At 38.5% G+C, this 20,625-nt stretch overlaps 1 protein-coding gene across 1 annotated transcript in view; it reads left to right on the top strand.

Annotated features, from left to right (window-relative positions):
* Window positions 1-20,625, top strand: part of PTPN14 (protein tyrosine phosphatase, non-receptor type 14) — a 69,609-nt gene that overhangs the window by 20,207 nt on the left and 28,777 nt on the right. The window contains exons 3-7 of the mRNA XM_027890757.1: window positions 10,509-10,606; window positions 12,709-12,776; window positions 15,755-15,825; window positions 17,488-17,575; window positions 19,479-19,567. Coding sequence (XP_027746558.1) covers window positions 10,509-10,606; window positions 12,709-12,776; window positions 15,755-15,825; window positions 17,488-17,575; window positions 19,479-19,567 — 414 coding nt within the window. The remainder of the gene's footprint in view (window positions 1-10,508; window positions 10,607-12,708; window positions 12,777-15,754; window positions 15,826-17,487; window positions 17,576-19,478; window positions 19,568-20,625) is intronic.

The raw sequence follows: 20,625 nt of genomic DNA, 5'->3' as shown, positions 1-20,625 counted from the left end.
TTGCACTTGATATCTTCAGCTGTTTTTGAAGCTTTTACAAAGAATAATTATTCATTTCATGAAATGGATCTATTTTACCCAACCAACAGGGCACTGATTGACATATTTCTCTGGCAACCTCCTGTTGTTATCAGAGCTGTGTTCACTTTTGCAGGGTTGCATTCACTGGGTCGCTACAACTTCCCGGGCTGTGGTTTTATTGCATGATTTACTGATGTGTGGGGTGACTGTTTTCAGTTATTCCTGTGGAAACACTAGAATCAATGAACTCTCTGGGAGATGGAAGCAACCTGAGTTTTCCTGTTTTCCGCTGGCAGTGAGCACTAATGTAGGTGTTTCAACAATCTTTTCACAGGAATACAAGCTGTTGTACTGATGACCTATAGATAGGCAGCAACTTCATTGTGTCACATTTCAAGGAGTGTTTTCTTTATTGCCAGGACAGATTACTGTAAAATGCAGTAGCCAATGGATTAGGTTTTACCTCCCTACAAGGCAAAATTCCAATAAATCAGTGGAGCTTTCTCAGATATTGATTATGTGAGGTTGGGATACTGCCTAAAGGTTTCGCTGATAGCGTTTTGTAAGTGAGCTCTATAAATTCATGAACAAGGTTTCACTGCAGGCTACCAGAGCACTTATTATTTTTTTAAAAGTTCAGGTCAAGCACACATACTTTTGTAAGTTTGAACCTGTTCACTTGCTCTTTGAATAAAGTAACACCTGAATACACTTACATGCTGCTCTGCACCCACCACCAATTATTTTGTGATGTGCTTATGAATGCTTATGCATACCAGTTCACTGGTATATGCGTTCACTTGGTTCAGCTTTTGCATCAGTGCACAGCAGTACCTTCAGCCAGACAAACCTGGTGGACTTGAGTCATTTTAGACTTTAGAGCTGAATGGAAGGAAAATATTTAAAATATATATGTTAAAAAATGAAAAGGGGCATATGTGGTGCATAGATTTGATTTTATTGTTCCAAATGGCACAATGACGGGGAGAGAAAGGGGAAATGAGAAGTCTTCATGTTTGTTTTGGGTACAAAGAAAAGTTATATATGTACTTAATCCCAATTTAAAAGATAAGCTATTTATTTATTTTCAGCATTGTAGAGTATACATATGTTCTAGTTAACTCATCACATTTTTTTAGCATGATATTCTAACCTGCTTGACCATTAACCTGGCTGACTACCAGGAGAATTTTCAAACTCTTGACTCATATTGCTTCCATATGTAACTTAAACCACCTTTTCCCAAACTAGCTACAGCTTGAAGGTTAGCTGCCTTGATTTTTCGGGGCAAGGAGCAGCGTATTTTGAACTGAGTCAGCACATATGAATAAAGGAAGAAAGTCTTGGCTATTATTAACTTTTTGGGATCTAATGTAATTTTTGACAAAATCTAGTTCCAAATCAGGAAAGTACAATAGATTTTGCTGTGCTCCTCTTCCCCATAAGGTTCAGAAGTCTTCAGCATACATAGCTGCGGCTCATCTTTTCATTTTTGTTCCTTTCTGAGGACGAATCTTCACAGCTGCCATTTACGGATTTTTTTTTGTTTTATGCCATCTAAAGATTTGGGCGCATGAGTTGCTCTGTGTGTGGGGGACCTGCTGTTCTGAGGATGTGAGTAATCAAGTGGGAAGTGACACATAGGCTGCATGCTGGCTTGTATTAGTGAGCACCTATATATAGGTGAAGCCTGTATGCGGTTGGAGCTCGTGTTTTGTCATACAGCAAAGGACGGGTGACGGCTTGTAGAATTGTTTTACTATCCAGAGTCCCACACCAGAGCGATTGCTGCCTCTGCCACGCACAGCTTAGGGGCAAGGAGGAAGAGCCTTCTCCTTTACAGGAATGGGGGAGACCATGTTAGCAGAAGGGTGATGATGGTGGAGGCAGCAGCTGTGTGAGACCTTACGGGTTTGCACTCAAAAAAACCCCAACCTTGTTGAGGTCTGTGTGTGAAAAGCAGTATGTGTCATTGCTGCAATTCACCTACTCAAGTCAGTTCTATTTATTTTGTTGTTGTTTTATTGGTTTTTTGGGGGTTTTTTTGGTAGTCAAAGTGAAGCTAAACCAAAAAAAAAAAAATCTCCTGTACTGTAACCTTTGGATCTCTGTAGCCAAACGCGAGTGTTTTGCTAGTTCAGGACATATGAGCACATAGCTGAGTGTGTTTTTAAGCCTAACTATGTGAGTAGTGCAAAGGTAGTAGGTCTGCCATGTTGGACAATAATACTTTTAGCACGTGCTCAAAACCCAAACCAAATGGATACACTGCTTTTTTCAAAAATGTGCAGATAACAAACTTTTCACTCCAAATTTTTTATTCTAGTATTTGTGTGTAATATTTATGCTTGCATTGAATGGAGGGTTTTTTTCAGCTGAAAATGCCAAAATACAGATTTTTTTCACATTACATAATTTTCGTTGTTTTGCTTTGCTTTACTTTAGCCATCCCACTCCAGATGAATTTTATGAGGGTGTCATCAGGCTCTGCTGGATTCCAGTTTGCAAAGACCAAACGTAGCCTTTGCTGAGAGAGGGCTCAGAAGAAAACAGAATATGGCTTCCCCTGTTTTTTTTGCTCCAGAAGGCATGTTGGAGTTTTGTGCTGTATAATTCTTTAGGTATTTGGATTAACTCTGATAAAATTATAGGTAGTTGTAAGGGAGTTTATTGTGCTTATAAATTGTAGTGGGGCTCCCTGTAATTTGTTATAATTAATGCAAGAGTTCAAGGGCAGAAAATCAAGATCAGGTTGTGGCATGCCTTCCTTTCTTGCTAAAGCATGCCATTACTGGCCTTTTTATTTAAAGTTTCACTTTGTGTTTGTGGGTTTATTTGAACTTGGAGTATGCAAAAAGTATAATGCACTCTTAACAAAAAGTAGCAGTACAGAGGATGGACCTGTTGTGGTTGGGGGTTTTCTTTTAAATGTAGAGAAATTGGTGGATACTGTAAAGCTGCATCTGCTGGCTAAGCCTCTTACGGAAGGAGTGCGTGTTTTGGAAGGTTTGTGTCATGTCTGCGGGCTGCAACAAGGCCTGGGTTACATGTCTGTGCTTGTGTCCCATCAGAAATGGCAGGGAAAGAAAAACACTGGAAGAGCACTTCTTCACAGTCCAAGTTCCGTCTTTTGTTGCCAATAAGGATGCTGAATATGATGCTGTTACCTCCTGTCTAACTGCTGAGGGTTTCACTAGCCATCCGTTTAACACTGGACACCAAAGACCCACAAGACTTTGATACCAGGCTTTACAGGAAGCATACACTGCTTATATATGAGAGGTTATAGTCCTCCTGAATAGTCAGATTTCCATTTGTAATACACATATTCTTTTCTTTAAGTGCTCAGTTTTGCTGCAGAAATTTGTCTTTTTTTTTTTTTTTTTTTTTTTTTTTTTTTTTTTTTTTTTTTTTTTTTTTTTTTCTGGCACGAATCAGTCAATAACCTTATTGCTCTGAAAATTTACTTTTGAATTCTTCCAGCTGTGTAATGAATTGGAGGAGGTAGAGATCTGAAATTTTAATAGATTGTCTTTTGGGGAATGCATGCAAATGAACAACCTTTCAGTAATAAACTGCTGAAATGGAGATGGTAAACAACAACTAAGCAGTGCAAAAGTTTCATCAGCCCATAGAGCAGGATTTCCTGCTCTAGCCAGAAGCTGATTGTGTAGCTGGCCCTTAAACTTTGGGAGGCATTGGCCTTTGGTAGGAACTTCACCGGTCAAGTGTGGTAGCTGTCCCTTCATGGTGTTCCTCGTTGCAGCTCACTGAGCAAGCTAGGCTTCCAGGCTGTGCATTATGTGTCCTTATCTCACAGGTTGCATATCAGAACAAATGGAAAGTGACCATCATTGGGAAATTAGCCCATTTTAGCCAAATAGCCTCTTCTCTCCTAACAAACTGTTGCTTTCAAAGAGAGAGATTGAGTGATATGTGCTTTGATCTGTGCTTCTTTTTTAGTCCTGTGTGTGAATATGATGCTATCCCAGCATTGTTCTGTCCCATTAGGAAAAAGGAATGACACAAATTTTCCCATGTATTTAATTTATTTTGGTTTTAGGTTGTCATGTTTTCCATCCAGCTGGTGAAGAAAACCAGGATGTAGGCAGTTGGATGCTGCTTTAGAACAATCTCGTTTCTCAGTTACCTGAAGCTAACCTTGACCCACCCTATAAGATTGTTATGATCAAAGAGGTCCTTACCCTAGGAAATGTTATGACTGTGTTTTTACTATTGGCATTGATAGTTTGAGATTCTGAAGGAATTTCCTTCTGCATGTGTGACAAAGACTCTTTCTTCTCCTTCTCTCTTTCTTTTCTGGCAAGTCTGCTGATCTTCCTCAAGATCTGTGATAGGGTGTGGTAGACTCGTTCTCAATAATACCCTTCCAAAAATATTACCCTTATGTTAGTGGAAGCACTGCTGTTCCTTTTTATATTCTAACATAAACCCCAGATAAATGACTGTTGTCTAGTACTGTGAAAAATCAGACTTGTGCTGGGAAAGAAGCTGATGAAATTCCAGAGGAATGAACTAGAGATATTCTGTTTATCAACACCATCTAAATTTTTAAAGTGGCAAAGAGGAGGCATTAGCACTGTGTTACTGAAAATGACATCATCAATCTATGTACCTCTTTTTTTTTCATTTAAAGTGACTTTAGATTAAGATGTGCTGATTGAATCCTTGCATCTAAAATGTGTTTCAGCATGCTCAAGCCCAGAAATCATAACACCATCTTTGCCAATATACTGAATATTGTATCTGAAAAGACCAGTCTTGTCTGCCTGCCTGCCTTTCTTGCCACATAAAATCCAGTCCAAGTTTGCTGTCAGATTTGTTGCAGGATACTGAGTGACCCACTGAAATAAGCAGCATCCAGTAAGTAGTGCTCTGGATTGAGACTTGGAAACAAAACCTGCATCTCTCAAATCTGCCGTGGATTTCTGCCCAAGTTTACATGAGTAGCTTTACCAACCATATGCCTAGATACTCCATAAAATTGACCTTAAGAGCACCAGTACATTTAAAGCACATTTTTCTTAGGCAACCAGTAAGAGTTAAGTAGTAATACGATTGTCTCAAATACGTAATAAATAATAGAAATCACTTTTTGGTCGTTATCAGTTAGTTCCTTCGGTTGCCCACTGAAGAGCTGAGTTCATCTAAATCAAAGGCTGAGAAAATATGAAAGATGCTGTCCTTACAATAAAAAATGGGCTTCTGTGGAATCCTCTTGCTAAATAGTATCACGGCCAAAATCACGGCAGGTTTTAAGGTGTGAGGAGTAAAATAGACACGTCAATATCAAAGCTAACGCTTAAAATAATTTTATTAGATGATAAAAGGCCTCTGTGCTGGAGAAACTGCTTTTCCTGTGGGCACACTATTGTGTAAGTGTACACTACAGCGTCTCTCCTCGGAAGTATATTACCATACTAATATAAACCCAAATGAGCTGACTTGGGCTGTTGTAACTCAGTGAGACTTTTATTGTGTTCCTAATTTTAGAAGTTCATACTGTACTCTAATTGCAATTTTTTTTTGGAGTTGATAAAAGATCTAAAATTCTTGAGCTAAACCACTTGTGTACCAATCTCATTCTCCTTTGAGTCTTCAAGGCTTCTAATTTTGGATATAGGAAATGGTAAAGCAATTCTCCTTTCCCCCAGAGAAGAAGTTAAGCGACATAGCTGTGCAGTTATCCAACAGATAGGCTTGCTGCCAAAATGGTACCTAATGAGTTATAAAAAAGTTAGTCATGCCAGTAATTGCATGATTAGAGATGATTTTAAAGGAGTTGTACCTCTTGAGTAACTAATACATGTTTTGTAGTGCTTTGTTTATTTTCAGATACACTAAAGGTAAATATTTATTGGTACTGAAACTGTAAAGTATTTATACCAGCTTGAAACTTCCAGATAAAACACGCTGATCAAAGAAAAAGCTTTTAAAGTTGTTTCCTGCTGCACTAGAGATAATGTGTATATTCCAAACCCTTCCTGTCCCTGATGTGCAGAGAAGGAAAGTAAAACCATGGAAAAGTAACAAAAATGCAGACAGATCACATTACAGTATTCAAACAGTGTTAATCCTTATTAACTTGATCCTTTCACCTTTTTGTATAAAATATACAGTTAGATTGTAAATCCCTTGGGCAAAAAGCATTTTTTTCTTCTGTTTTTGTATACTTCCTAGCAGATTTGGATACTGCTTGATTACCAAGGCTGGTATATCTGACAATAGTGAGTAATTATTAAGGTAAGGAAGTATTTGCCATGTGGTTCTTTGTGGAAATCACTAGTGAGAAAATCCTGAAGACACAGTATAATTACTCTGCAAACCTAAAGCATATTCTTACTTTTGTAAACAAGCCTTTAATTTCTCTACAAAAATCTCACTTCCAATATTGATTAGGCCAGGTTCTGTGTGGCTTGTGATGTCTGAAACATTGGTTTTTGAAGAGAATGGAAATTGGTGAAATTAATCAAGCTCTTTTCTACATGTATAAAATAACAACAGCGGTTTTCTGTCAGATGAGTAGTGGTGATGGAAGGGTACAAAGAATTCAGTGACACTATACAAACATCCATGTTCCTTTCTGAAGTGACAGGAGAACAAATGTGAACCCCGATCTTGGGAGGTCTATGCAGAATTGTATGGGCAAATGGAGTTTCCCTACATTTACATAACTGTAGCAAAATCTGAATCTGGGTATTACAATTAAATTTTAAACCAGTATCCTTATCTCCTGCTTACTAATACTATTGGACTTTTGTGTTTTGTTTTGGTTTTTTTTTCTCTTGTGTAGTGTGGATTGCTAAAATACAGATGTTTATTCTGGATTTGAGATGTTGTCTTACAGTTGTCCAGTTGCAGCTTCTTTTTTTCTATAAAAAGTGTGCTTTTTGATGCAATACATGCAAATATGCTTTTAATGCTTCGTGTGTTGGCTAAATAGAGTTGTGGGAAATGATATCGTTATAATGATGGCTTTGCTCAGACTTGTTGTCCACTCCCATTCCCCTTGGAATTAGCTACAGTCTGGCAAACTGAAGTAGCCTTTATTATATTGAATACACAATGGCTCTGCTAAAAATGTTTAACCCAAAGTAGGCAACGAAGGTGAGAGGTTTCAGCTCTCAGCCCACTTGGCTATGGTGGTGTCTTTTTTGCCCTGCACTCTCCTAGTCTGCCAGAATGGCTCTGTGATTGAAGCTTTGTAAGTCTTAATTTTGAATTTTTTGTCTTTGATTATTTGGAGGTGCAGATTGCAAACTTATCTTTGGTTCATTTACCATTTGCGTTCTCAACTAAACCACCTCATAGAAGGCTTATGAAATGCATGTTTTATCTGCTGTCCTGGAATGGCTTTCCTCAGTGAATCTATAGTTGAAGCATTTTTAAAATGTTTGATTTCCCTCAAATTATAAATCTACTTTTGCAATCCCAGCAAACAAAGAGCAGTCTCAGCTAGCATATTGACATAATAACAGCATTTAACGTAATTTCAGATGGAGCAGCCTCAAATCCCTGACAGAATATGGACCAATTGCTTCTCTCCATTGGCTGGGCAGGGAGCCTGACCACAGTTTTGCAGCGTGGCTGAGCCATGAATCTGTGGCTGGTGGAGTTATTAGAGCCTTGTAGTGGAGCTTCCTCCAGGCTATGCTCCTTCTCTGCCTTGACAGTGGAATTAGCCACCTCAGTTCATGCCTTTGGAAACAACATGTCCCATTTCATGCTTTATTTAGCTACATTAAAAAGAGATACCGGGGACTCCTTAGGTGGTTGTCACTTGTCACCATCATTCATGGGCAAAGACGAAGCAGGTACAGTCCACAGGTTGCTGCCTCAGTCTTATTCAGTTTATTTTGGCACTTCCATTGAAACAGGTGTCAGAGACATAGCGGGTGATTGCATTTCAGAGCGTTAGCTTGTGAAAGCTGACAACTTGCTCCATGAGGTTTTTCATCATGGATACGCTAGTTAATGTCAGAGAACTAATTATATATGTCCTGTAAACTCTTACTGCATATCAATCTGCAATATATAATAAATTCTAAACTTATTAGATGATCTTTAAGGTTCCTTCCAACCCAACCCATTCTATGATTCTGTAATATTGTAGAATGTTCATATTAAGATTTTTAGATATGACCTGTTTCTGATGATTGGGTGAGATTGCCTGTAGATGGGCCTCTTTCTCAGATTGTGGGTGTTGTTCGCTGTCCTAATTTGCCTAAAGTATTGGCAACTAAACCCCCACATCATGTTTCTTTTGAAAGTCTGGGTCATAATATTTGATACTACAGTAATTGCATTGACATTGTGTTTTTTTGTGATGCTTACTTAAGTAATTCTTTCTGTGGTTTATAGTTATATGGACACTGTGTTTGAAAGCATGGCTTCAGGGAAGCTGGTGACATTCTTGATTTCTGTAGAACTAGGATGTCCCTGTAAGAGTTTACTCTGATTTGAGTAACTTTCATGTAGTCTCTTAACTTTGTGTTTAACAATAGCTGTAACTTTATGGCAGATGTGGATTTTACTCCTCTTGTTAGATTAGAACATGTAACTCGCATGTATGTGTATCATGGCCACCAGTAGCTGCTTTTGGGATTACAAGTTTGGAAGACCAAATTCAGCAAGCACTTGCTCACCTGCTTACTTAATAAAGCAGCTTATGTCAAGCTTTTATGAAAGAGTATGTATTTTCAGAATTGGGATTTAGGCATTGCAAAGAAGTGGAAACAAGTTCATTTGTCTCTTAGACCGAGCAAGTGTGAAACTTGTGGCTGAAGCACAGGGCTCGAGCTGAGAAGCCATATGCTTTTTACATTGCCTCTTTCCATCAGATTTCAAAATCCCCTGAAGTTTTAATCTTTATTAGGCTCTGTGAAAGCTGAATCTGAATCTGAGCATTTTAAATGAGATTATGTTTTTCTAATGCCTCAGCACAGAATTAAATGGTAACATTTGCAAGTATAGTTAAGGCAGTGAAGTCTCTGTAATGGGGTGATGTTGTACTGGTTCTCCCTTCTGGTTGGGTCTGGAAAGGTAGCTTACACTCTAAACCAATAGCAGAACAGTTTCTTTGCTAAAAGGTTCAAAGGCGAGCTCAGAGGTGGCATACTGGTTGCACCTGGGCCCAGTTAGGAGTTTACTGCACATAGACTTTTAACTGCTCTTTGCTGTCTACCTCACAGAGGTTGCAGTCTCTGGGACTGGCTGGTCTGCTTGTGTATCGTTTCTTTCTACCCCAGTTTATCTCAAGCAGTTATTTTTTAAAACCATGCCATCTTAAGTGGATGCCTTCTATTTAAGGGAGCAAGCAGTCATGCAGCTGAAGAATGCAGTAAACTCTTAACCTGATTCAGGTGCAGCCAGACTGGCATGCCTGGTCACAACCTGAAAAAGCCCCCTTTGTTGGTTTTTTGGGGTTCATAACTTGGGCCACCCAGATGCATCTAGGGGTTGTGAGCAGGAGGCTGAGTGCACACATGGACTGTGGCTACACTGGTACAGTACCTTGACCTTTGCGCTCAGACCTGATGAGGAGTTGCATGTCAGCGGGGAAGGAGTTGTGTTTCATCTCAGATGAGACTGGTTACATATGTCTGCACCAAAAGTTTAAGCTAATTAGCATGAAGTCAGTATATTGCTGTAATTCAACTGTATAACGAAGCTGTCTCCGTGGGCCTTTAACCTGATATGCCAAAGGGACTACTACCATAGCGATGCAGCTTTGACCAACTTCTGGATCTGGTCCAGTTCAGTGGAGAAGCAGAGAAGGGGATGCATGGATGGGGACAGTAACTTGCTAACGTTTTTGTGAAAAGCTTCCTGTTTTTCTTAGTCTACTCTCTTACAAATGTAAACCCAAATGTGTGAGTTCTGTTGGTGTGGTTAACTATCACAGTTTGTCTGGTGATTAGCTACTGCAGATCAAAAAGTGCATTATATAGAGGGTGAGTTTGCTTGATTTGTGTGTCTAAGTCATCCTTGAACATGAAAGATGCCAATTAAAAGAAATTTTATGTGGGCCATAGTTAAAATTACATCTGCAGACCAACGTATATTGCTAGAATTTTTTTTCTTCAATCAAAATGGTGACACTGGAGCAAAAGAGTAGAAGAAATATGAAAACAGCCCCATTTTTTGCTTTGGTGACTGCATTGTGTTCAGTAACCTCTATAAGTGGAAGCATTAATCCCAGCAGATATGCTTCTTCTATGTGGTCTAGGGAACACAAATTAAACTTCTTATTTTCCTTTTCATCCACCTGGAAGCATTGTATGCGTAGAAATTGTATTAATTTGTTTTGGTAATGTGGAGTTTCTGATGCCAGGTGCAGACTGCTCTTTAACAACCTGACCCTTTTGGGGTAAATTTTTCTTCCTTTCAGCAGTCTTTTTTTTTTTTTCTGTAGGAAATGTGCAAACACATGGATGTTATAATTCATGCTCTTTTCTTGTTTGTAGATACCAGTATTACCTACAAGTGAAAAAGGATGTTCTTGATGGCCGATTGATTTCTTCATTTGAGCAGGGAATTCGACTGGCTGGCTTGGCAGTGCAAGGTAAGATGACGTGACCTGAAAGCCTTTTTCCAACAATGGCTCTTTTGGTTTGTTGACTGGGCACTAACTAAGGCCTTGTATGACTCCTACTTACAACAGCTGGGTTTTCTATTGATTTAAAAGTGCATGGGTGGACTGCTGTTGATGAAACACACCCTCAGGGAGGGAATGATGGACCACATCACAGTGTTCAACTTTCCTATTTGTAGAATTCATGTAAGTGAATTTGAACAAAACTCCAGTTCTTCCAACCCTGACCAAGAAGTACTTTGAAATAATGAATTTGCTTCACGTTCTCTGGTTTTAAATGCAAATTACATCAAAGAGCACAGCACCAGCTTTCATTTTGCCTTTAATTAAAAACTCATTTTGCTGTATAGTGCTATGTGAAGTATGAAAGAACACATAGCTATAATTGTTATGTGAGTTATAAATTAATAATAAACTACTTCTTACAACATGATTTTTACTCTGAACCTCCTAAGGACATCAATAAAAGTGAGATCATATAATGTGTATGGGCAGAGGAAGAAGCCCTGTATTTGAATCAAGTATGTTGCAATCTTTCCAAAGCTGACTATGAGAACATAAGGTAGAGTTTCAATAATCATGCTCTGTGCGTGCTCTCTCTGAGTGTAAAGGGCGAAGTGTGTACATAAATAGCAAACATGAAGATCTGATTCTGTAAATTAAAGGTTCAGTCAAGAATAAGGCTAATATGGTCTTTTTTAGAGCAGTAGAAATACCATTTTAGTATCCTATCTTGGTTAAAAATTTAAGGAAAAATGTTTCTTGTCAAATCTTGAAAAGTCTGATTAACAAAGGAAAATGTACGTATAATTTTCCACAATGATGCTTTCAGTTTAGGTAAATCATGTGTGTGTGAGTTAAGTCTGAATAGATACTGAATATGTTTCACTGGTCCTGTATTTTTGGAGCTTTTTTCTAATTTTGAGAGCAAGTCAATCCTATTATTCCTGATGTTGTATTACTTCGTTTGTCTTTTGCATGTGATGCAACTAAAGGTATTTGAAATACTTATTTCTTTTAAACCTACGTGCCCATTTTGATTTCTTTCTGTTTATGTTAAAACATAACTCTGAAGTAGAAACAAAATGAAACTGCATTTTTGGCATCCTGTGATATATGAAATTGTCTAGAAGCTTTGAAAGAAGGTTTAGATAATACGATTTATGTTGGGGATTTCCATCTTCTATAATATGAGAATCTTGTAGATGGCCTTTGATGCAGTTCAATTAATATAAAATAAAAACCTCCTGGCAAGATATTCTTTTGATATAAGCTGTTGTATATTTAACAGGTAGATAAATATAGGCATTGTTTTGGTTTTTTAATGTAACTTAGCCTTTAGGAAGCATTTTCAAAACTCCGTGGTTTCAAGGACATTTAGACCAGAATCTTCAGCCTGACATACAAGTGAATGTGAGCATGGAGATGAATACCTGTTCAAGAGATGTAGGAGAAGTAGAAGAGCGAGTAGAAAGGTGTGCACCAGTCAGTTAAACCAACACAGTGCCTGTACTGCTATGTTGGCTGCAGAAGGATAAACCCATCCTCATGTTGGTTGTTGACGATTTTTTAATAAAATTCACTCCTGGATTTTAACTTTATAGGCTGTAAAATTAAGCCTTTTTTGTACAACTGTGTAGAATTTTGGCAGAGGTAGGTTAAATTTTGTTTATTTATTTTTGCCTGGTCGGGGCTGGAAATGTTGGAGAAGCAAAAAGGATGCACCATTTTTAAAGAGCCTGAGCAATCCCAGCCTTTTTAAATGGGCGTGAGTTCAAGAAGGCTACAGAAAAAGAAACTCTTGCACTCCTGATGGTTAAGCATTGCAAATGGTCATTATATTAGGGATCAAAAGAAAGAAATTACTTGTTGCCTGTTATTTGATCTAGGGTAGCAACATTACTATTTTCAGATCTCCCTGTTAAAAGCTGAAGTATAAGCAGAAATCTTAGTGCTGGGTTGTGGCTTCAGAGAGAATTCGCCCACTTGAAATTAAGCATCTTTGCAAGGTTGAGTGTGGTCTTAACATGTGTGGAAAGTGCCCAAATGAGTAATCATGTTGTTTTTTCCAGCGGATTTTGGAGACTATAATCAGTTTGAATCTCATGACTTCCTCCGAGAATATGTGTTGTTTCCTATGGTGAGTTCCTTATCCCTCTCTTTTATGGTGTTTAATGAATAATTTCTCCATGTCTCAGAGATATCTTTGTTGATAACAGAGTAAAAGCACTAGAACTGAACTAATAGTAGTGGAAATAACTTTTCTCCCTAAAACATGGAGTATACATGATTGCAGCTGAATGATCCAATGCTATGGAAGGTCAGCCCAATTTCAGTTCCTATTGAGCCTCCACTAGGAAGGCATCAACAAAAGAAACATATATCTTCAAATGAAAAAAGGAATTTGCAGCTATTTAAAGAGGTATTTATTAGCACTACTGTGGTATTAGTAACATGGCATATCAAGGGGAGATAAGGGCTGCTGATGTAGTAAATGTTGTGTCACAGGGCAAACCGTGCAGCGTTTCCTCAAGAGAATGTGAATTTACATCATCTGACTATTGGACTGAAGTGAAGCATGGATCAGGTCTTCTCAAAATTTTCTCTAGGGACTGTGCTGTAAATTTGATTTAAATTTACACTGGAAACTAGTAAATAACTTCAGTGCTTAGGGAAGGAGTTTAGGTCACTAATGATGCTGGAAATTCGGTGACAAACATCAACCATTTGCAGTCCATGACATAGAGTCACAGTGGAAGGATGGATTAGAGAAGGAAAAAAAAATCCTGCTGAAGTTAAGGCTGACTTTGTCTTAGATGAACAACTCCATCAGCATGAGTTTTGAGTGTAAGCTTCATAAAATATAAAAGATCACAGAATTCTTTCTAGCTGGAAAAAAAATTTGGAAGCAGGGTGGGGTTCCCATGCCCTGAGTTTAGCTGCCTGGAAGTTAAGGCATCTGGTTTCCCTCTGCAATTAGTGGAGCGGTAGAGGGAGAATGATTCATCTCACTGTAATTTGAAGGCCTGAGAAAGGCACTTCCAGAAACATTTCATCCCACTTACCAATGCTCTTTGTACAGGAACTGCAGTGGGCAGTCCATTCTTAAGTCCAGAAAGCTGACATCTGCACAGTGTCCTGAAGTGAAAGTACAATTTTGAGCCAGTAGACAGTTTAATACCACCTGAAAAAGTCAGCAGGAAGAAGGGTGATTAATGACTGTACAGAGATATGAATATGCTTTATATAGAATACACATATAGAATATGGCTTCAGTATTGACCTTTCACTAATAAACATCTGACTAGTGGAGCAGGATTTCTCTGGTAAGCCAACGTATCTATGGACAAGTAATTGATGATCTTGTGTATAGCTGATGACTTACAAAGTTGTGTATGAGAGCCTAAATGGGAAAGAAGATGGCTGCAAATATATGCAGTGAAATGTGTTGTCAGGGTGTCACTTTGTAAATTACTGAACTTCTGCAAAGTTCTTTCAATACAGAATGAATCACAGAATGTTTTGGGTTGGAAGGGACCTTAAAGACCATCTACCTCCAACTCCCCTGCCATGGGCAGGGACACCTCATGCTAGACAGTGTTGCTCAGTGCTCCGTCCAAGCTGGCCTTGAACACTGCCAGGGATATACTGATAGTATTTTTCTATTCTGAAAAAAACTTGGGGGTGCTTTAGGTCTCAAGATGAGCTTTCAGGTGGATAATTTCTCTGTGATTCATCATTTTACGCTTGGGGCCCATCTCGTAGAACCTCTGATCTTGAGTCAGGTGCCTTCCTGCTGGTGTGATCAGCTCTCTGCTGTTTTGCATGTGCTCACTTTGTGATGTTTTGAGTTTCATCCATGCTACTGTTACTAAATTTAAGAACATGGGCAAAGTGTCTGCTTCCTACAGCCTTCAGAAGCCTACTCTTAGATCAATTGTTTTTCTAGATATTTCTTTAGCTACTCATTTTTGCTCTTCTGGGGAGGAGTAGATAACATAATAGTAAATATTTCACTACAAATTCAGTAACAGTTGCTAGGTGCTGCAGATACAAACTAGTTCCTAAGCAAGTGGGAGGATTTGAGTGAATCTTGGGCATAGAAAAAGGACATAGAACAAGAACGTCGCTATAAATTCATTAGTGAAGTGAGCTTGTGGATGAGGGAGGGGCAGCTATGTTTGTGCTGTTTGATCTTGTGAGGCTACAATGTGTGTCAAATGGGATTTCTTCAGCGGTGAAAAGAACAAAGTTATGTACACAGTACACCCCACAGGTGTGTAGCTGTGCATAGGCATGCACCATGCCATTTTTCATTAGCACGCTACCACTTTCACATTTTTTTGTGGCAGAAGCAAATATCAGAGGGGAGGGCCCCATTGAGCAAGAAGAGGTGTATTTAAGTGCATTACAGGCAGCCTTCAGGCTTTTTTAAATAAAAGTAAGAACTTTGAGGTTTTGCGAGAAAGCTTTCCAGCTTCCTTTTTTCGGTCTTGAATTTATGAGCTGACTTCCTTTATTAACTTACTCCCAATTACTTCAGAATTGTTTCTACCGCACTTTATTAAATTTGCAGAATATAAAAATTTCTGCTCAGAAATGTCTTGCAAGCATAAAGTACGTTTTATTGCATATTTGAAGAAGTAGCAAAACTTTCAATCCCTTCAATATGAGGAAGGTTAAAAAATACTCATGAATTCATTATCCATGATCTGTGTATCATTTTGGACTGTTTTAAAAGATATATAGTAATTTTTAGATTTACAAGTGTTTCTAAAGACTACTTTGGCCCTTATCCAGGAAAAGACCCTTTATCTGTGCTCTATACTCTGTTCTCTATTTTGGAATAATAAACACCTTACCCCTATTTTTAACAGTATTATTTTATGCTCCCAAAAATGTTAAAAAAATCACAACTCTTATCTTCTCCTTGCACGTTTTCAGCATCCCATGCTCTGAATTTTCAATGTGATTGGTGATAGGCTCTCCTTCTGTAACTGCCTAGGAGAACATGAACTGTACACAGTCTCAAAATATCTGCTGTCATAGTTTCTGCGTACCATTTTGTCCCCCTTTTTTTGATTGACTACTTTTTGATGCAACTTCATATTCCTACAGGATTGGGCCCAGGATGAAGCTGCCTTGGAGGAGCTGACTCAAAAAGTTGCTCAGGAGCACCGAACTCACAGGTGAGCTTGACATGTTAAAGTTCAGGTTCTCTTTTTTTTTTTTATCTTTTTATTCTTATCATCCCTGTAGTACTTCTCTGCCTCCCCCATGCGCTGCTGGCAGTGTTTAACTAGCCTAAATTCATGTTACTATTATGCTTTGTCTCACTGGATTTTTAATAATCTATCACAAAAGAATATCTGCCTCTTGTAAATGCAAAATGGCTGAGGAACTTCATCCCAAATAAATGAGCTTTCACACCCTCAGGTTTAATGAGCGTCTGTAACACTACTTGTGCTATGTTATAGGCTCCTTTCCTTTTTTTATTTCATTTAAATCCTGATGGTGAAGGACCCTGTAATTTGATTAGAAGTGATCTGAGGGTCTCTTTCAAGAGAGGTAGGGATGCACATGCTCCCAGTGTAATGGAAGTGAAAATAACAGGAACTGGGGTTTAAGGCTCGTGGAGAAGACACAGTATAGTGTTACTAGTTAATGAGCTAGGAGTGTGTGCATTAGTCCTTTAGTAAAAAAAACCTTCTTTGTGAGCAAGGTTCTCTCATGTTGTCCAGGTGTTTTGGTGGTAGAAGTATTCAAGTGTTGTTCTGGGAAAAATGGCAGTGCCCATATGTCATATGCAATAGGAATGTTATCTGAAGGATGCGACATTGCCCATTACATGAGAGAAAGTGGGTGTAAAGACGAATACCAATCTCTGAGTCTTAGGCCATTCTCAGTCTGAGTTTCAATGCAAGCCTTGGCCTTTGATGCAACCAAAGGGAGAGCTTCCAAGCTGGCCATGAGCAGGCCTGGTTCTGTTCTCTTTCTGCCATGTGCTGCTTGTGTGATCTTGGTTAACTCAGAGATTTAAAAGGAAGGATTTCCCACCTGCTGTGCTCTTTAGTGTTATTTCTGCAACACAAAGAAATACTTCCCCTCACTTCAGCAGGTAGATCACATTTTACCTCCTTTCTCTCAAGTATTTGTCTGGGCTCTATATTTCTGTTTGTAAGCTGTGGTAAGGAGTGGCAAAGAGGAGAAAAATTAATAGTGGCCTTCTTTTGGAGTAAGGTCTTTAAACCTGCAATCTATTCTGACCTGCTTTTGAGAATTGAAATCTGTCTGAATTCCTGAGCTGTGACAGGAACATGTGTAGACATGTGCGTAAAACTTTTCAGCTGGTTGTTCTCTCCTGCGAAAGAGAATCTGTTTAACTTTTGGATTTAGTGCCTGTGTTTTTGAACAGCCAACTTGAAAATGTATGTCTTTCCTTTTAAGTCATTTTGAGAAACTCCAGTGGCCTTATATACTATTCAAGCAAATTAGGATGCCTATGGCTCAAATCAGCCATCCAAAACTACCCACAACCTGATGCAATGACCTGATAAAGCCTGAAAAAGATTTGAAGTGTACAGAAGAAGCTGAGTAATGTGATCAGTTCAGTTTGTTCCTCCTGTAATTTGGACTGTGCTTTGTACCTTACCTTAGTGACATTTAGTAAAATTTCCTCCCTTGCTGATTATGATTGTAGTGCTGAAAGTTAGTTTTGTGTTGTGCATTTCTATGCAGCGTCTCTAAAGTGTCTTCTAAAGTGGTTTGTGAAACTCCTGTTTTTTCACTAGTATTTTTTTATGTGTGTGTGGTATTGAACTATTTGCTCCTTTTTGTTAATCTAATTGCAGTGGCATTACAGCAGCAGAGGCTGAGTTAATGTACATCAATGAAGTGGAACGTCTGGATGGGTTTGGACAGGAAATTTTCCCTGTGAAGGTATGTTAGTGTATATTATAAAGAAACCTCTGAATCAAATAATTCAGAACTCTGCAGCCTGGCCTTATAGAGCACATGGTGCCATGATAAAATTGTGCTGAGAAACTGAAAACTGCTGTTCCCAACATGACCTGTTTCTCTTAGTGAATCAACCCAGCCACTGTGTGGTGAACTGTGAGTGGTTTTTCTGCTAGTTAAAGATAACTAGGAATTTAAAAATAAGGACAGCCATACACCAAGCAAAACAAGTTTTCTGCTGAAGTCAAAATTCATCCTTTGGCACCAATCTAAGAATTGGACTGAAAGGAAGAAGCTGAAAGGCAAAAAAAACAACAAAAATTTTGGAATGTTTTTTACCAATGAGTGAAATCAATGTTTTCCTCAAATTAATTTGGAATAATGCTGCACACTACTGCAAAAGACATTTCTGTGTTGGACATGTCATTAGATATTACTGCATGTCAGTAAGGTAGGTATAAACTGGGAGCTCTGCCAAATTGTGGGAAGGTGTTACCCTTGTATCAAAGAGCAGCATGCTGGCCTTGGAGACAAATAAAACTGCATTCAAAGGGAAAAATGAAAGATTTCTCCTTTTTACCTGGTGGAAAATGCTATTAAAAAGAAATTTCTCTTTTTTCTATATAGGTATTTGTGTACACACGCACACGTATGTATTTATAAGTGTATAAATACATACATTTTCCCCAACATCTTCCAAATCTTTTTACCTTCTAAAGCTGCCTCTGGCAAGAAGGCAGAAGAATGCATTGCCCTCTAATCAGACTAAACTGAAGACTCTGCTGTCTTATGGAAGAAGCTGGCATATTCAGCATGGAAAGTCAGTGCATAGGCTGGGGCTTGAAAATTGGCATCCATTCTTTGTTTGCAGAAGGCCTAACACTTAGTAGTTACAAACAGGTGCAGATACTTTATTGTTGCCTTCTGAGGATCAAGTAGAGCAAGGCCAGGAGAACAGCTGTAGTCTCATCTGTTAAAATGCAGGGACATCTGATGGTTTCTACTGCATGTGCATGCATGGTGCGTGAACTTCTCTCATATTCTTTCTTCTAGCAGTTCTTTAACCACACTCTTTGTGTTAGCATGATTTCTAGTTACCTCTTTAAAGTGTGAATCAATTACTATATATGCAGCTTAGGGGGAGCTATTTTTGTTGATAAATGTAGAAAAACCTCTTTGTCAACAGTAATAAACTTTTTTAAGAAAACTGATTGCAAAATGGAACAGGAGCACATAGATTTCAAACAGAAGCCCACAAGGAGATGTGTGGGACTAGGAGGGGAATAGGACTTCTAAAGTCTACTGTTCTTGCATTGTTTTTATGTAGTATATGCAGGTGAATATTTAACCCAACAACTGAAAGTCAATTGAGGATGTATCTGTATAGAGAAACAAGTACTTTTTATGGTGACACGCTGTGACCTTCTGCACAGAGTACTTAAAGGAGGAAGCATGAAGGGTAGAGCTTTTGAGAGGGATTCCATCTCCAGGTGTGGTGTTCTGAAGTCTCTACATGTTTTAACAGGTGACTGGAGAAATACTATGAATGTGAAAGGACTGTTGCTTTTGGTATTCACAGGGGCTCTAGACAGCTGTAATCACAGTGGTAGGGGATGTTGGATGTTATACAATGAATGCCAGTTTGTGGTCTGCCTGGTGTTTGATAGAGGAGAACCTTGTTCTGTTTTTGCTAATCAACAGAAGTGCTAACTGCTTTGAAATAATGAAAATCAAAGTCCAATCAGACAGCAAAATATATGTTAGTCAAGGATTAGTCCTGCATTCATATTGCAGAAGGGCTTCTCTTTGGTAGTTCAGCATGTATTCCTGTATGTATATCGACCAGTTTCTTTATTAAACTAAATATATTATGCTTTCTCTGCAGGATAACCATGGAAATGACATACACCTTGGTATTTTCTTCATGGGAATCTTCATAAAAAACAGAAATGGCAGGACAACTGTGATTTATAGGTAAAAACTAGGGTCTTTTGTGTTTAAAACAGTTCCTTTCCAGAGGTCCGTGTGTGGGACTTTTTCCTGACTTATATATGTGACTTCAATAGTGCCAATCCTCTAACTGAGTAGTCATTTGCTGTTTTCAGGATAGGTGTCTTGGTCATAAGAGATGAGATAAAGAACAATTTCTGATGCCTGTGAATGGGTTTGATGGCAAGAAAGTTGTAGTTACCTGTCATGTATCTTGTTCTACTTTACAAGACTTTGATTCTTTTTTTTTTTTTTCTTGTCTTTATGTCTGCTTCTTTGGTGCTTCTGAATGCAAATCTGTTAAACCTCACAGTTGGCAGCCCAGGAGCTCAATGTTTCTGGAAATGTGGTTGCCATATTTAGGTGCTCCACTGAAAAAAAATTGAAGTTTCTCATTCTGTAGTTTTGAAAGTCCTGGCTGTGTCACTCTTCTGCGGTTTATATTGATCATTAAGAATCACTTAAGTCTTTCCATTAACTTTCTTGTGCGGGTTTGTTCTGTATGAAAATGTTGCTAGAAATCTCCATGATGCCAGGGAGGATAGTTTCACTCTTCTTTGCTACTGTTCTGGTGGGTATTTTCATTACTGTTGCTGTTTACTTGAAGTGGATTGTTTTGTGCAGCCAAAAAATTTTGTGTTTTTTGAGGTGCACTGATTTTCAGTCAGTAGCTAAGGCTTGTATCAGACTTAAGCTGGAATGCTGGGTTTGGGGTTTTTTTTTGCCTTAAAAGGGCTTTCAGTAGTCAGCTTAAAAAATGTTAGGGCTCCCTTTTCCACATAGCTGATGCTTTGCATATTTAATTTTTAGAAGAAATTAGATAATCCTTTCACTGGGCTAGGTGACAAAAGCAAGAAGTTTCTTTACATGGAAAAATTATAGTTGGTGCTGGGATTCTTACTCTTTGGAAATATGCACTTCAAGCATCCTGCCATGACATGAAGAGGAATGCATGCTGCAAACAGAACAAACAAGTCCTTTCCATCCCCATGGATTGCATGCAATGTACGCAAATGTCTGTCAGCTATTTGTAAGAAGATTAT

The sequence above is a fragment of the Empidonax traillii genome, unplaced genomic scaffold (assembly GCF_003031625.1).
Source record: "Empidonax traillii isolate 1590-97213 ecotype Southwest subspecies unplaced genomic scaffold, ASM303162v1 scaffold296:size1881848, whole genome shotgun sequence".
NCBI lineage: Eukaryota > Metazoa > Chordata > Aves > Passeriformes > Tyrannidae > Empidonax > Empidonax traillii.
The sequence above is the reverse complement of the archived record's forward strand: the minus strand, read 5'-3'. Positions and strand labels throughout refer to the sequence as shown.